The sequence below is a fragment of the Gracilinanus agilis genome, chromosome 2, assembly GCF_016433145.1.
Source record: "Gracilinanus agilis isolate LMUSP501 chromosome 2, AgileGrace, whole genome shotgun sequence".
NCBI classification, from domain to species: Eukaryota; Metazoa; Chordata; class Mammalia; order Didelphimorphia; family Didelphidae; genus Gracilinanus; species Gracilinanus agilis.
The window spans coordinates 569,275,521-569,292,677 of NC_058131.1; the positions used below are offsets into that span (position 1 = coordinate 569,275,521).

General features: G+C 35.8%; 1 protein-coding gene across 1 annotated transcript in view; it reads right to left on the bottom strand.

The window, feature by feature from the left end:
- PIAS1 (protein inhibitor of activated STAT 1) overlaps window positions 1-17,157 on the bottom strand; it is a 126,662-nt gene that overhangs the window by 11,471 nt on the left and 98,034 nt on the right. Inside the window, exons 10-11 of the mRNA XM_044665326.1 lie at window positions 16,387-16,517; window positions 15,554-15,734 (exon numbers count right to left, since the gene is read on the bottom strand). Of these exons, the coding sequence (XP_044521261.1) occupies window positions 15,554-15,734; window positions 16,387-16,517 (312 nt within the window). The remainder of the gene's footprint in view (window positions 1-15,553; window positions 15,735-16,386; window positions 16,518-17,157) is intronic.

Consider the following 17,157-nt stretch of genomic DNA (forward strand, 5'->3'; position numbering starts at 1 on the left):
GTAGAAATAATCAACAACTTTAGCAAAGTGGCAGGATACAAAATAAATGCACATAAATCATCAGCATTTCTATACATTTCCAACACACTAGAGAGCAGCAAGAAGTAGAAAGAGAAACACCATTCAAAATCACCCTAGACAATATAAAATACCTAGGAATCTACCTACCAAAACAAACACAGCAATTATATGAAAACAACTACAAAACACTTTCCAAACAAATAAAACTGGATCTAAACAATTGGAAAGCCATTGACTGCTCATGGGTAGGACGAGCTAACATAATAAAAATGACAATTCTACTCAAATTAATTTACCTATTTAGTGCCATACCTATCAAGCTACCAAAAAACTTCTTTACTGAATTAGAAAAAACTATAACAAATTTCATTTGGAATAACAAAAGATCAAGAATATCAAGGGAAATAATGAAAAAAAATGTGAAGGAAGGGGGCCTGGCAGTACCAGATATTAAACTATACTATAAAGCAGCAGTCATCAAAACAATATGGTACTGGCTAAGAGATAGAGAGGAGGATCAATGGAATAGACTGGGGATAAATGACATCAGCAAGACAGTGTATGATAAACCCAAAGAGCCCAACTTTTGGGACATGAATCCACTATTTGACAAAAACTGCTGGGAAATTTGGAAAACAATATGGGAGAGATTAGGTCTAGATCAACATTTCACACCCTACACCAAGATAAATTCAGAATGGGTGAACGACTTGAATATAAAGAGGGAAACTATAAACAAGTTAAGTGAACACAGAATAGTATACTTGTCAGATCTCTGGGAAAGGAAAGACTTTAAAACCAAGCAAGAGTTAGAGAAAATTACAAAATGTAAATTAAATGGTTTTGATTATATTAAACTAAAAATTTTTTGTACATGGCCAAAAAGGTTGCTGACCCCTGGTCTATCCCAACTCATATTGAGACAAGAATTCTTTTCACTATATATTGGACAAATAGGAATCCAGGCTTTGACTGAAGACTTCAAATAGTGCAAACCTACTAATTCCAAATGCATCTAATCCCAACTTTGGGTAGTTCTAATTGTTATTAAGTTTCTCCTTAAATCAAGCCTATATCAGCCTGTTGAATGTTGTTGCAACTTCCATCTCCAGGGCCACCAAAACAAGTCTACTGCCTTTTGTACATGACAGCTCTTCATATATCCAGAAGACATCTTATCCTATCTTCTCTTTCCCAGGCTACACTTCTTCAATTCCTTCAATGACATTTCAGTTTATTATTTATTTACTATTTATAGACCTTGCTAAAATATAGCTCCCTAAAGTGAAGACAACATTCCAGGTATGGCATGACCATGGCAGAGAACAGTGAGACTTCTTTATGCTTGGCTATATCTTTCTTCCTTTCTTTTTAAAAAAATCCTTATCTTCTGTCTTAGAAGTGATACTAAGTTTCAGTAATGGCCAGACAAACATGGTTAAATGATTTGCCCAGGGTCATACAGTTAGAAAGTGTCTGAGGCCAAATCTGAATCCAAGTCCTCCTGCGTCCAGGCCTGAGCCACTAGCTGCCTCTCTGGCTACATCTTTCAATGGCCTATGACCACATTAGGTTTTCTGGCTACCATACTGAACTTTTTGAAACAACCAAAAAAAAAATGTACCCATGATATGATATTAGATGTGGGACTTCTGGTAAAGAACTCTTCTGATTAAGATTGGTACCTGCTCTGATATTTACAACCCAAAAGCTGCCTGGGGGTGCTGAGAGGGTGAGCGACTTTGCCACGCCACATGGCCAGGACATGTCAGAGGCAGGACCTGAATCTACAAGTTCCCAACTCTAAGGCCAGTCCCTCTACTCAATATGCTGCAATACCTCTTTATGCTGAATTTGAACCAGCTAGATTTTTTCCCTTGAAGTTCTATATAACTAATATCTCTCCATCACATACCTGAGAAGTTAATTTTTAAAACTTATTTTAACTAAATTTTATCTAGTTAGCTTCAGCTCAATATTATAATCTATGGAAGATTCATTTACTACAATTATGCAAGTATAAATACTACTCTAGGTTCCCCAAACTTTGTATTCCATCTTCTGAATGAGCTTTTGTACAATATGTCCCTTAAGTTAAACCCACTCCCTCCTCACCTCCACTTCTAAGTGTGTCAGTTGGATTGGAATATATGTAAGGGGAAGGAATGTGGGGGGAAAATTATGGAAGGGTGTATAAATCTTAGAAGAAAATGTATGTTTTGTAATTTATAATGTAAAGTTTAAATTCTTTTGAGAATAATTTCAGGATAAGGATCTTGCCATCTCCCCAGAATCCAGACGACGAACCTGTTTGGTGAAGACACCATGAAGATGTCTGAAAAGCCTTCACTGTACCATGAAGACCAAATTTGAACTTTGGGGTGCAGTTGATTGAACTATGGGAAGTTGAAATTGAGTTGTATATATTGTTTTAATTGTACACTGTTATACCAATAGTGGACTGCCCCCAAATTGGTTTTTTGTCAATGCGGCTAGTTTTATCCATTTGTTTATCCATTTCTTTTATCCCCCAAATTCCTAAATTTTAGAAGTTGTCTATTTTTACAGGTCCAGCAAAGAAAAAGGGCTAACCTTTTTTTTGCCAGACCTCAGGGGGAATTGTAAAAGTGAAATTTTGGGAAATGCCATCTAAAAGTATATATATTTTCTATGGACACGTGGGAACTATCAAACTACATTTCCCGTGCTCCAACGGGTTTCCGTTTCCTGTTCTTTGGGCGTGGGGATGCCTACGTCACCACGCAGAGGTCAGTTTAAATCTCCTGGGTTAGGAGGGAGTCACCCTCTTGGCCAGCAGACTCAGGAAGAGACGGGAGGTAACAATAATGGCACAGGCGGCAGTTTTAAATTCTTACAAGCGCGTGGTCTAATGACTTTATCTATCAGCATGGCTTTAATTAAACTACCAATATATATTATTATATCAGCCTTTATTATTTTTTATCTTTATAAGGGGAGGCTGTGTGGAGAATGGAATGGAGAAGGGAGAACTTGGAAGCAGATAGACCAGTGGTAACCTTGAAAAAAACAGTTTTAGTTGCACGGTGGGATTAGAAGCCAAACTTGGAAAAGCTGGGAAATGAATAAAAGGGCTGTGGGGAGATGAGAATGGAGACAAATGGATAGCTTTTTCTAAGAATTTAGTCATGAAAGGTAGAAGAGATACCTGCTTATAGTTTAAGTGAGATGGGAGAATCAAATGAGATTTGTTGTTATTGTTTTTCTTTCTCTGTGGGAGAAGAGATAATGCTTAAAGGTAGCCAGTATGTAAAGGGGATGAGGAGTGTGGATGGGGGACAGCTCTGAAGGCTGGAGAGAATGATGGAGAAAGAAAACTATTAGAAGAGATAAGAGGGTCAGACATAAAAGTATGGCCCTGGCAAGTAAAAGTGCTTCCTCTACATCAGAAAAGGAGAGAATGAAGAATTAGTGGAAGGCTTTGAGGAGTTAAATAGGGGAAAGCTAGAGCTCACAATGGATAGCTGCTGAGAGGGGATATCCCACCATTTGACTGGTGCTCAACTACTAACAAGGAAGTACCACAGCTAGTCAATTAGAGAACTCAGGATTGAGAAGTGAAGGCACAATTGGGATGAAATAACAAATTTGTATCAACATGATTCTGAGTTTTCCTCCAACATCATCCAATAGCATGTAAGTAGGAATAAAGATGTTTGAGGCTAGTGTTAGGGGTCCTACAAAACAGGGTCTTGACAGTAAGAAGTCTAGTAGCTGGGGCTGAGGTCCTGAGCAAAGTCCTGGAGTGGAATACCTGGTATCAGAGGTAATACCTCTGCCTTGGTTCTAGATCAATAGTCTTTGAAAGTCTAATATTACTATGCTAAGTAATTAAGGGAAGAGCAGCAGGGGCGTCCAGAATAATAAATTATGTTGGTGAGGAGATGAGGGCATCTACTCACAGTAGATGAAGATACCTCCTTTCATCTATCTATGGTGGTTCACAGGGAATGGAGGTCTTTGAGGTCATTTTTTCTGGGTCACTTAGAGGTATAAAGAACAAAGTAAAATAAATAAAAAATTAAAGATGGTGTGCATTTTAAAATGTTCTAAGTCCTGGGAGACTACATCTCCCAGGGCTCCCTACCACAACTTCCTCAGACACAGCCCACTGCCTTTGTGGGAGGGGTCTGAAAAAGAGATAAAAGAGAGAGGCTCCAGTGTTTGGCGCCTTTTTTGGAGAAGTGCCTTTTCCCCAGACCAAGGAGAGCCTTGGTTATCTACCTCCTAGCTTTTCCAGACCATTTCCCTTTCCTAACCTAAATAAACCCAGCTTATTCTAGACCAAAAGTGTAGCCTGATTTTATTGAGCTCCTAAGGGCTTGGGCCAATTTCTCACCGGGGCTGGGGGGCCTACCCCAGCTACCTACCTTTTGGCTTCCTTCTCTACCTTCTTTTCCCCTTACCTTCTCCCATCCTCATACTTCCTCCTTCTTTCACCCACTTCACAATGGAGAGCATCAACAACTAAGAAATTCAAGAAAATTTCTCAGTATATAACATCTGAACTTAGCTTTAAAGGAAACTAAGGATTCTAAGTGGTAGAAGTGATGTATGATATCCTGTAGGTACGGAAGTGACCAACTGCAAAAGCCCAGTGTGAGAAGATAGAACATTAAATTTGGGGAACAGTAAACACACCAGTTTGGCTGAAAGGTAGAATGCACAAGGGGAAGTTATGTGGAAAAAAATGCTGAGTTGGATTTAAAAACCTGTTTTCAGGGGCAGCTGGGTAGCTCAGTGGATTGAGAGCCAGGCCTAGAGACAGGAGGTCCTAGGTTCAAATCTGGCCTCAGACACTTCCCAGTTGTGTGACCCTGGGCAAGTCACTTGATTGCCCACCCTTACCACTCTTCCACCAAGGAGCCAATACACAGAAGTTAAGGGTTTAAAAAAAACAACAACTTGTTTTCATTCACCTTTAACTACTTATTTAATAACTATAATCATGATCAAATGGCTTAGACTTTTTTTTACTCCTATTAACTATATTTAAATCCCTTTAACTCTTGTTTGAAAGAAGTAATGCTGCAACTGAGTCACAGCCAAAGCAAAAAGTCTGTAGATAAAAATGTTGTGGAAATAATTCTTTTGTTGTGGCAGTATCACAGGATCTCCTGATTTAACTGTGTTCTAGCCTTACCAAATTAGTTTTGGGCACACTTTTCAAATTCCTGAGTATCTGTTCATTGTCAATAAGGACTACATTTACTGCTGAACTTAGGCCTAGTCTTATAGGTGATTTCATTAGTATTCCTCAGCACAAAAGGCTGGCTTCTAATCTCATTGTTTCTTGCCTAGAAGCTCCAAAACTTATAAACTTTACTAGCACTGAGAAGCAATTTGGTGTTCTATCTGAACCTTGTTTACCAAAAATGTTCCTTAGAATTTACGTTTTTATATGCATTGGTCTCCCCTTTCTGAATCCTGGGTTCAAGTAATTTAATTCCAGTTGCCTAGCCCTTATCACTCTTCTGCTTTGGAATCAATACTTAGTATTAATTCTAAGACAGAAGGTAAAGGTATCAAAAAAAAAATGGGGGAATCATTGATAAATGGAAAGTAATGAGGGCTTATAATAGTATGATGGCTAAATGGAGAAAAGGGAATATTATATAGATCAAATAATCAATGTATGAGGCATTGAAAGACACAAAGACAAAAAAGGAAACCATTCCTGCCTTTAAGGGGCTTATTATATTCTACAAAGCAAGACAACATGTACACATATATATCTAAGATATAGACAAAATAAATGGAGAACCAGGAAAGGCTTTTAATACACACACACACACACACACACACACACACACACACACACACACACACACACACACGTATGTATGTAATTGTGCTTGAATTGAACTTAAAAGGAAATAGGAGGGGCAGCTGGGTAGCTCAGTGGATTGAGAGCCAGGCCTAGAGACGGGAGGTCCTAGGTTCAAATCCGGCCTCAGACACTTCCCAGCTGTGTGACCCTGGGCAAGTCACTTGACCCCCATTGCCTACCCTTACCACTCTTCCAACTATAAGTCAATACACAGAAGTTAAGGGTTAAAAAAAAATAAAAAAATAAAAAGGAAATAAGAGATTCTAAGTGGTAGAAGTGAAGAGGAAATATATTCCAGGAATTGGCAACAGACTGTGAGAAGGCATAGAGATGGGAGCTGGACTGTTATATTAGGAGAAATAGCAAAAAGCCAGTTTGACTGGGCTATGTAATGTGTGAAGCTGAATTATGTATAAGCCTGGAGAGGCAAATAGGAGACATATTATAAAGAACTTCAGATGATGAACCGAGGAGTTTGTATTTAATTCTCTGGGTAGAGAGATCAAGACACAGGCACACGAGGGGGCAGTGAAAGCAAAGCAAATATATGTAGAACTTCAAAGAAAAATATGAATTGGTCTCAGGCTCTGGAAGAGTTCAAAAAGGATTTCAAAAATTAATTAGGACAGCCAGAGGAAAAATGGGGAAGAGAAAGGAAATCAATGCAAAGCAGATTTGACCAAAAGAAAAAAAGTACAAAAATCCAATGAAGAAAAGAGTTACATAAAAAGTAGAATTAACTAAAAAGTTTTTGTACAAACAAAACCAATGCAACCAAAATTAGAAGGAAAGTAATAAACTGGGAGAACATTTTTATAACAAAACTCTGACACAGGTTTAATTTCACAAATATATAAGGAACTACGTCAAATTTACAAAAAATTTCAAGCTATTCCCCAATCGACAAATGGTCAAGGGACACGAATAGGCAATTTTCACACAATGAAATCAAAACTATCAATAAGCAAATGAAAAAGTGTTCTAAATCCCTCCTGATTAGAGAAATGCAAATTAAAACAACTCTGAGGTACCACCCTACACCTAGCAGACTGGCCAGTATGGCAGCAAAGGAAACAGGTAAATGTTGGAGGGGATGTGGCAAAATCTGGACACTAACTCACTGCTGGTGGAGTTGTGAATTGGTCCAAGCATTCTGGAGGGAAATTTGGAACTATGTGCAAAGGGCTTTAAAAGAATGCCTACCTTTTGACCCAGCCATACCACTGTTGGGTTTGTACCCCAAAGAGATAATAAGGAAAAAGATGTACAACAATATTTATAGCTGCGCTTTGTGTTGGCAAAAAACTGAAAAATGAGGGTGTCCCTTGATTAGGGAATAGCTGAATAAATTGTGGTATCTGTTGGTGATGGAATACTATTGTGCTGAAAGGAATAAAGAACTGGAGGCATTCCATGTGAACTGGAACGACCTCCAGGAATTGATGCAGAGTGAAAGGAGCAGAACCAGGAGAACACTGAACACAAAGGCTAATACACTGTGGCACAATCGAATGTAATAAGACTTTTCTACTAGAAGCAATACAATGACCCAGAACAATCCAGAGAACTTAGGAGAAAGAATATTGTCCACATCCAGAGAAAGAACTGTGAAAATGGAAATGCATTAGAAAAATATGTGATCAATCATGTAGTGTGATAAGGATATGATTGGAGTTTTGATGTTAAAGGATTGCTTTACTGTAGATATGAATGACATGGAAATAGGTTTTGAATAATGATACATGTATAACCCAGTGGAATTGCTTGTTGGCTTTGGGAGGGGGGAAAGAAAGAGCAGGGGTGGTCGCAAGGTGGGGATCATGAATCACGTAACCATGGAAAAATATTCTAAATTAAAAAAAAAAAAAAGGAAAACAAAAACACAAAAAAGTAGAATTAACCAAATGGAAAAGGAGTGAAAAGCTCATGGAAGGAAATCATTCCTTAAAAATTAAGACTGGGCTACTAAAAGCCAATGACTTCATGAGACATCAAGAAACAATAAAACAAAATAAAAAAGATTGAACAAAAAGAAGAGAATGTGAAATGTTTCACTTGAAAAATCTACTGACCTGGAAAGCAGATCCAGAGATATTGCACTACTTGATAGTCATGATTAAAAAAAAAAAAAAACAAAAAACCTACACATCATAATACAAGAAATTATTGAAGGACTTCCAGGAGCTGAGCCAAGACGGCAGAGTAACCAGAGTACTTATGAGTCACCATGAAAATCTTCTCCAACCAATATTAAAATATCTCCACAAAAATTAATATAGGAGTGAAAGAACCAACAAGGAGACAGAGCGAAACAACTTTCAAGAAAAGAAAAACCAAAAGGTAGGCAGAGAACATCTGGGGCACTGGGGTAGGAGGGGAGCAGAGACAGCAAGAAGCTGTAGCAAGGAGTCTTTTACCCCACATCTGCTGTCCCAAGTTTGGAACCTAAACCAACCCAACATTCAGACCCTGAGAACCTACCTGGAAAAAAAGTGGTCCAAGCCAACCCACATCCCTTAAAATATCAAACCTGTGCATAAGTCTGGAGTCCCAGCCCAGGGCTGAAGTGGGCTGATCTATGTGGCCCAGAGTGAAGCCAGGAATCCCAGTCTGGGCTTGGGATGAGGACATAGTTCACAGTTTGGGGTGGCTGATACTACTACAGGGGGTGGGGGTGGGTGGGGGGAAGACCTGAATCTTTTTGCCCAAAGCAGAACTCCAGGACAGGGCAATCAAGGATGTGTCAGATTAGAACAAATACACAGTAAGACCAAAAACTTACACCTAAGCCAGAGGCTACAGTTTAAGTAGTCCCTGACCTGATAAAGATAAAAGTAAGATCAAAAGCTTACAACCAAGCCTAAGATAAGTCTTTGAGTTATTAGGATCTCAAGGGTTAATTGAATCAGCAAAGGGAGGGGATTCTTAGAGCTCTCAGACTTCAGGCCATCGCATCATCCTCCAAGAACTGAAACTGGCAAAACCCCAGAAAATAAGCTGAGAATAGCATCAAGGAAGGACTGAAGTTTACAAGGGTACCCCAACTTCCCAGAAAACAGAGGCTACCTATAATTAGGAAAAATGAGCAAACAAAAAAAACACCTAACTAAAGAATTTTTATGGACACAGAGCAAGGTATAGACACAGAAGAAATTATGACAGAAAACTGACCTGATATTCTTGAACAAGAGGTAAAATGTAAATTGAAAGAATCCACAGATCACTTCTGGAGATTTATCGCCAAATGATAACTACCAGGAATATTATAACTAAATTCAAGAGCCCCCAAGTCATATAAAGCAGCCATAAAGAAACAATTAAAATACCAAAGAGCTACAGTCAGGATCAAACAGGATTTAGCAGCCTCCACATTAAGGAATTAGAAGGCTTGGAATATGATATTCTGGAAGGCAAAAGATTGATGTTTACAACCCAGAATTAAGCACTTAGCAAACCTGAATATATCCTTTCAGGGGGGAAAAACAGCAAGTTCCAGGCATTGCAAAAAGCAGACCTAAACAGAAAATTCAATGTCCAAACATAAGACCCAAGAGAAACCAAAAAAGATAAATAAGAAAGAAAATATTTAAGGGATTTGATAAGGTCAAATTGTTTATATTCTTATGTGTAAAGATGAAAGTTGTAATTCTTAAATTTTTTTTAGTATTAGAGCTGTTAGAAGGTATATACATAGATAAAGGGAGTGCAAGTAAGTTGATATGCTATGAAAAAAAATTAAGGGGTGAAAAAGAGGATTGCACTGAGAGAAAAGGGAAGAGAGAGATAGAATGGGATAAAACAGGGGTCGGCAATGTATGGCTCTTTCTGCAGGAGCCATAAAGTCAATTTTTTTTCAGGCGCTGTTACAGGAGTGCGCACTGTGAGCATTGTACGGCTCTCACGAAATTACATTTTAAAAAAATGTGGCATTTATGGCTCTCATGGCCAAAATGGTTGCCGACCCCTGGGATAAATTATCTTACCTAAAGAGGCATGAAGGTGATGATGGGTAATGCTTAAACCTTACTCTCATTGTAACTGGCTCAGAGAGGGAATAACAATCATACTCATTTCGATATAGAGTCCTACCTTACCCTGTAGAGAAGTAGAAGGGGAATAAGACAAAGTTGGGGGAGGGGTGATAGAGCTAATGAGAAGGGGAAGTAGGAAGTGATGATTAAAAGCAAAACAACTCTGAGGAAGGACAGAATAAAAAGAGAAAGAGCAAGATCAAATGGGGAAAATAAGACAGAGGGGAATAAACAGTTGTAATCATAACTGTGAATGTGAACTCATCATAAAAAAAGAAGTGGATAGCAGGATGGATTAAAAACTAGAATCCTACAACGTGTTGTTTACAAGAAATACATCTAAGGCAGGGAGACACACTGAGTAAAGGTAAGGGGACAGAGTAGGATTTATTGTGTATCATCTGAAGTAAAAAAAGCAAGAGGAGCAATCATTATCTCAGACAAAGCTAAAGTAAAAATAGATCTGATTAAAAGAGATAAGGAAGGAAATGACATCTTGTTAACAGATTTTATAAACAATGAAGTAATATCAATATTATACATATATGCATCAAATGGTATATAGCCTCCAAACTTTTAAAGGTGAAATTAAATGAGCTTCAGGAGGAAATAATAAAATTATATTAGTGGGGGACCCTCAACTTCCCCCTTTTAGAATTGAATAAATTGATCCAAAAAGTAAACAAGAAAAAATTGAAGGAAGTGAATGAAAATTTATAAAAGTTACAACTAACAGATCTCTGGAGAAAACTGAATGGGAATAGAAAGGAATATATTTTTTCCTCAGCAGTACATGGCACCCACACAAAAACTGACCCTATATTAGGGTATAAAAACCTCACAACTAAATACAGAAAAGCAGAAATGATAAATGCATAATAATGCAATAAAAATTATGATCAACAAGGGTCCATGGAAAGACAAATGAAAAATTAATTAGAAACTAAATAATCTAATGCTAAAAAAGGTGTGGGTCAATGAACAAATTATAGAAATGATCAATAATTTCATTAAGGAGAATGAGAATGAAGTGACAACATATCAAAATTTATGGGATATAGCCAAAGCAGAAATTGGGGAAAATTTATATCTCTAAATGCTTACGCCAATAAAATAAGAGTAAAATCAATGAATTTGATATTGCAACTAAAAAAACTAGAAAAAGAACAAATTAAAAATCTTCAATTTGGAAATCCTAAAATTTAAAGGAGTATTAATAAAATTGAAAGTTAAGAGAACCACTGAACTAGGAGCTGGCTTTATAAAAAAAGAATTGGTTAATTTGATTAAAAAAGGAAAGAAAATCAAATAATCAGTATCAAAAATGAAAAGGGTGAACTTGCCACCAACGAATAGGAAATTAAAGCAATTATTAGGAGCTATTTTCCCCAACTATATGCCAATAAATCTGAAAATCTGAGTGAAATGAATATTTATAAAAAATATAAATTGCTCAGATTAACAAAAGAGGAAATAGAATGCTTAAATAATCCCATCTTATAAAAAGATATTGAACAAATAATCAATGAACTCCCTAAGAAAAATTCTCAGGACCAGATAGATTCACAAGTAAATTCTATCAAACATTTAAAGAACAATTAATCCCAATACTATATAAACTATACAAGAAAATAGGCAGAAAAGTACCAAGTTCTTTTTATGACACAAATATGGTATTATTACCTATGCCAGGAAAACAAAAACAGAGAAAGAAAATTATAGGTCAATTTCATTAATGAATATAGATGCAAACATTTTAAATAAAATATTAGCAAAGAGACAACAGCAATATATCACAAGGATCAATCACCTGTGATTGATTTATGGGACATATCAGAAATGCAGGGCTGGTTTAATATTAAAATATTTATCAGCATAAATGAACATATCAAAAACCAAACTAACAGAAATCATATAATTATCTCAATAGATGGGGAAAAAGTCTTTGACAAAATACCATTCTTATTTAAAAACAGTAGAAAGTACCCTTAAAATGATAAGCAGTATCTATCTAAAACCATCAGCAATTATCATCTGTAATGGAGATAAGTTAGAAGCCTTCCCAATAAGATCACAGGGAAGCAAGGATGCCCATTATCACCACTATTATTTAATATTGTTCTAGAAATGTTAGTTTTAGTAATCAAAAAAAAGAAAAAGAATTTGAAGGAATTAAAGTAGGCAATGAGGAAACTATGATGGTGTACTTAAGAGAATCCTAGAGAATTAACTAAAAAACTAGTTAAAATACTTAACAACTTTAGCAAAATTTCAGGATACAAAATAAATCCACATAACCATCAGCATTTATATATATTACCAACAAAGTTCAGCAGCAAGAGGTAAAAAGAGAAAGAGAAATTACATTTAAAATCACTTTAGACAATATAAAATACCTGGGAATCTAATTGCCAAGACTAACACAGGAATTAAATGAACACAATTACAAAACACTTTTCACACAAATAAAGTCAGATCTAAACAATTGGAAAAATATTCATTGCTCACATGTAGGATGAACTAATATAATAAAAATGACAATTCTACCTAAATTATTCAGTGCTATGCCAATCAAACTATCAAATAATTATTTTATGGAACTAGAAAAATAATTAGAAAATTCACCTGGAAGAACAAAAGGTCAATAATATCAAAGGAATTAATGGGGGAAAAAATGTGAAGGGAGGTGAACCAGCAGTACCAGATCTCAAACTGTACTATTAAAGCAAAACAGTCTGATACTGGCTAAGAAATGGAATGGTAGCTTAACGGAATCGATGAGACACACCACACAGAGGGGAAAATGACCTTATCAACTTAGTGTTTGATAAACCCAAACCAGATAAGAACTCACTATTTAACAAAAAATGTGGGGAAAACTGGAAAATGGTATGGTAGAAACTAGTTTTAGACCATCTAACACTCTATACCAAGATAAGGTCAAAATGGGTATATGACTTAGATATAAAGAGTGATACCATAAGTAAATTAGGGGAACACAGAATAGTTTACATGTCAGTTCTATGGAGAAGGGAAGAATTTGTGACCAAACGAGATAGAAAGCAGTATAATATAAAAAAATGAATAATTTTAATTATATTAAGCTAAGAAGTTTTTATATAAACAAAACCAATGTAACCAAGATTAGAAGGGAAACCACAAACTGGGAAAAGATTTTTATATCAAATTTCTCAGGTAAAGTTCTGATTTCTCAAATCTAAAGAGAATCAAGTCAAATTTACAAGAATAGAAGCCATTCCCCAATTGAAAAATGGTCAAAAGATATGAACAAGCAATTTTCACATGAGGAAATGAAATCTATTGTGTAAAGTAAAATATCTTCATCCCGCGCAACACCCCGATGGTGGGTGTTACAGAGCAACATCATATTTAATGGCCTGGTGTCCACTAGCATCAGTGTGCAACATCATCATGGAGGGAAGAGCTGGGTGGTGGGTGGTGGGTGGATGGGGTTAAAAAGCAACCTTGGAAGAAGGTCTTTTTACTGCCTTTCTTGAACAAACTGGCTCCCTATGGGCTGGTGCTTGGTGACGGGCAGTCCAGTATGGAAGGGATCATACTAGGCTGAAACCTGGGACCAGATCTTTCCCTAAATTAGTAAGGCTGAAATCTCTCTCACTTTCTCATCTTCATCTTTCTCATTTTATTAATAAATGCTTATAATTCTGGCTAGACAACTTTTTTTTTATTTGTTACACCATCAATAATCATGAAAAAATGTTCTAAATTACTCTTAATTGGAAAAATGCAAGTTAAAACAACACTGAAGTACCACCTAACACCTATTAGATTAGAGGAAAGTGATAAATGTTGGAGCAGATGGGGCAAAACAGGGACTACTAATGCAATGTTAGTGGAGTCATAAACAGAGTCAACCATTCTGGATGGCAATCTGAAATTATGCCTAATGGGCCATAGAATTAAGCATATCCTTCAGTTGTATAATAGCACTATTGGGTCTGTATCCCAAAGAGATAATAAAAAAGGGGAAAGGATTTACTTGTACAAAAATATTTATATATATAGCAACTCTTTTGTGGTGGCAAAGAATTGGAAACTGAGGGGATGTGCATCAATTGGGGAATGGCTAAACAAACCTGTGGTACGTGATTATGATGGAATACTATTGTATTATAAGAAATAAGCAAGATGATTTCAGAAAAAGCTGGAAAGATCTGTATGAACTGATGCAGAGCAAAATAAGCAGAAGCAGGAGAACATTGTACACAGTAAAAGCAATTTTGTACAATGATCAATGGTGAAAACTTGGCTACACTCAGCAATGTAATCATCTTGGACAATTCTGAAGGACTCATTAGAAAGACTGCTATCCACCTCGAGAGAAAAAACACTGGGAGTCAGAAGCAGATCAAAACATACTATCTTTCATGTTAGTTTATTTACAGTTTTATTTTGGAGTTTTGGTTTTGTTCATGAGTATGCTCTTACAACAATGATCAATATGGAAAGTGTGTTTTGTGTAATACATTTATGGTCCAGATCAAATTGCTTACCATCTCTGAGTGGGAGGAGGGAAAGGAGAGAGCAAGGGAGAATGCTGAAAATTATTATTACATGTAATTGAAAAAACAAAATATTTTTGAACGAAAAAAAGGTAATGCTCAAGAGAAAATTTCATTTATGGGTATCAAGCTTTTCATGAAATAAATAAATGAAGTACAATAAGAATTACTACTGACTTAAAAACTCTTAAGTAAAAAATGGAAACTTTTCATGTGTATATTGCCTTTAATGGAAATGGAAACTAAAGAGGTATGTATTTAGTAGGAAGACAATGTTCTATTTTGGTCATGTTGATTCTTTTGCCTATGGGGGCAGTAACATGGAAATATCCAGTATATAACAGGTAATCGGGGATGGCAGTTCAAGGAATTGAAGAGTGGGTTTCAGAGAAAAGATTTTCAGTTTTAGACATGCTGAGTTCAACATTATGGAACATGCAGTTAAAAATGTTTACTAGGCAATTGCTAATTAGGGACAGGACCTAAGGAGAGAGAAGATAGCTAGATAGTCAAGAGTTTGTTGTTATTGCAGAGAACTAATAATAAAATCTATGGAAATCTTATCCTGAGGGGGATAAGAGAAGGCATAGAGACAAAAAAAAAGATAAAAAAGACAAAAGAGCCCAGAACAAAGCAAGGGAGACCACTTCTGATTATTTAAGGACTAGACACAGATGAAGAGAGGAAAGAGAATAAGAGATCATTGTCATGAAAACCCAAGGAGGATAGAGTATCCAGGAGTGGCCAACAGTGTGTCAAAAGTATCAGAGAGCTCAGAAAAGGCCACAGAATATAACAATTAAAAGATTGTTATTATCTTTGAAGAACAGAATTTCATTAGTGGTGTGGTCAGAAGCCAGATTTTAAAGCATTCAAAGGAAGGTGGAGGTAATAATTACTGATGGTTTTTTTTTCAGAATTTTAAACACAGGCCCAAAAATATGATAGATAAATAATGTTTTAGAGAATATGAAGAATTAATATGCTTACCGGGGAAAAATAAATTTAATTCTATTAGTCATTACTTACCAGATCAATTTTAATTCTAAATTTTGGGTCCTTGAATTCTTTATCACATTAACACTTACCCTTTGTTATTTATTGGTGATGCAGGAGATACAGAAGGGCAGGTTCTCTTGGCAGAAGGTTCTTCCTCTTCTTCATCTGATGAACTGTCTATAGTGAGGTCAATTACTTCTACTTTCTTATTTTTGTTTGAAGACTGATGGTGAGAAGATACTTGGTGGTCCAAGGGGGAACTCAAGCATCCTGAGGGGGAAAGAGAATGATTAATTTTTTCATTTTAAACATTTTCTTTTCTTCTTTTTTGAGTACTTATGACTTAATTACTGGATTCATCATACTGGTAGTATCATAAATATGAAAAATGAAAAGGTGAGCTGCTCCTTTGTTTTGGACATGGTTTTACTATGGGTTACTACAACTTTTACTATTCTATTTTTTAATAAGTGTGCTTTTTTCAATTGACCCTTTATGATGAAACCAAGTACTTTGTCTCATGCCAAATTACCTGTACAGTATTCAACATGTTGTAAGTGATTAAAAAATGTAGTAAAGATTTTAAATGTAAGTCATGATGTCTTCCTGGGGAAAAGAGAACAAAAGTCATGCCCAAAATCAATTGATATATGAATACTGACCACTCCACATCAAGTCTGTTAAAGATTAAATGTATATTATTGTTTCAAAATCACAATTTTGCCAATGTTATGAGATTATATTACTTTGGAATTTTGTATCAGAAAATTTGGAAAAAGGTGGGAGAAAAGTTAATATAAAAGGAGTTTTGTTATTTCTGAACACAATTTCTACAAAATGATTGATCATAAAACTTGTTTTTAGATGCAAAAAATTTTGTTATAAAATGTTTTATACTAGCATAAAATTTGTAAATACTCACCATCAACTCCATTATAAGAGGCAGAAACTTCTTGGACCTCCTTTTTTGATCTCATAGGAGCCCAAGATCCATCTTCCTTAAATTGTATTTCATCACAATCAGTACAGTACTTTAGGATTTCCATAAACAAACTATAAAGAGAAAAATTCATTTAATGAAAACTGAGCATAATTAAAAATGAAGAGCAATAAGAAATCCTACAATATTGGAAACTTTACGTAAAAATGGCAAGCTGGTATATTGTAGCAGTTTCTGAAAATTTTCATGAATTATAGGGAGGCAGCCCAGAGAACTCTACTTCTATTTGTTTTCAAAATCTAATGTATCAAAAACCATTCTCCAATTGATAAATGTTCAAAGGATATGAACAGGCAGTTTTCAGAAGAAATAAAAACTATCAATAGTCACATGAAATAATGCTCAAAATCACTACTTATTAGAAAATTACAAATTAAAAAAACTTCTTGATACCAGTTCTTATCTATCTGATTGGCTACCATGACTGAAAAGGAAAATGACAAATACTGGAGGTGATGTGGAAAAACTGCGACACTAATACACTGTTGGTAGAGTTGTGAACTAGACTAACCATTCTGAAGAACAATTTGGAACTCTGTACTAAGGATTCTAAAACTGTGCACGTGCATCCCCTTTGATCCAGCAATACCACTACTGGGTCTTTATAAAAAAGAGATAAAAGAAAAGGGGAAAGGATACATCTTTGAAAAAATATTTATAGCAGCTTTCTGTGGTGGCAAAGAACTGTATGGT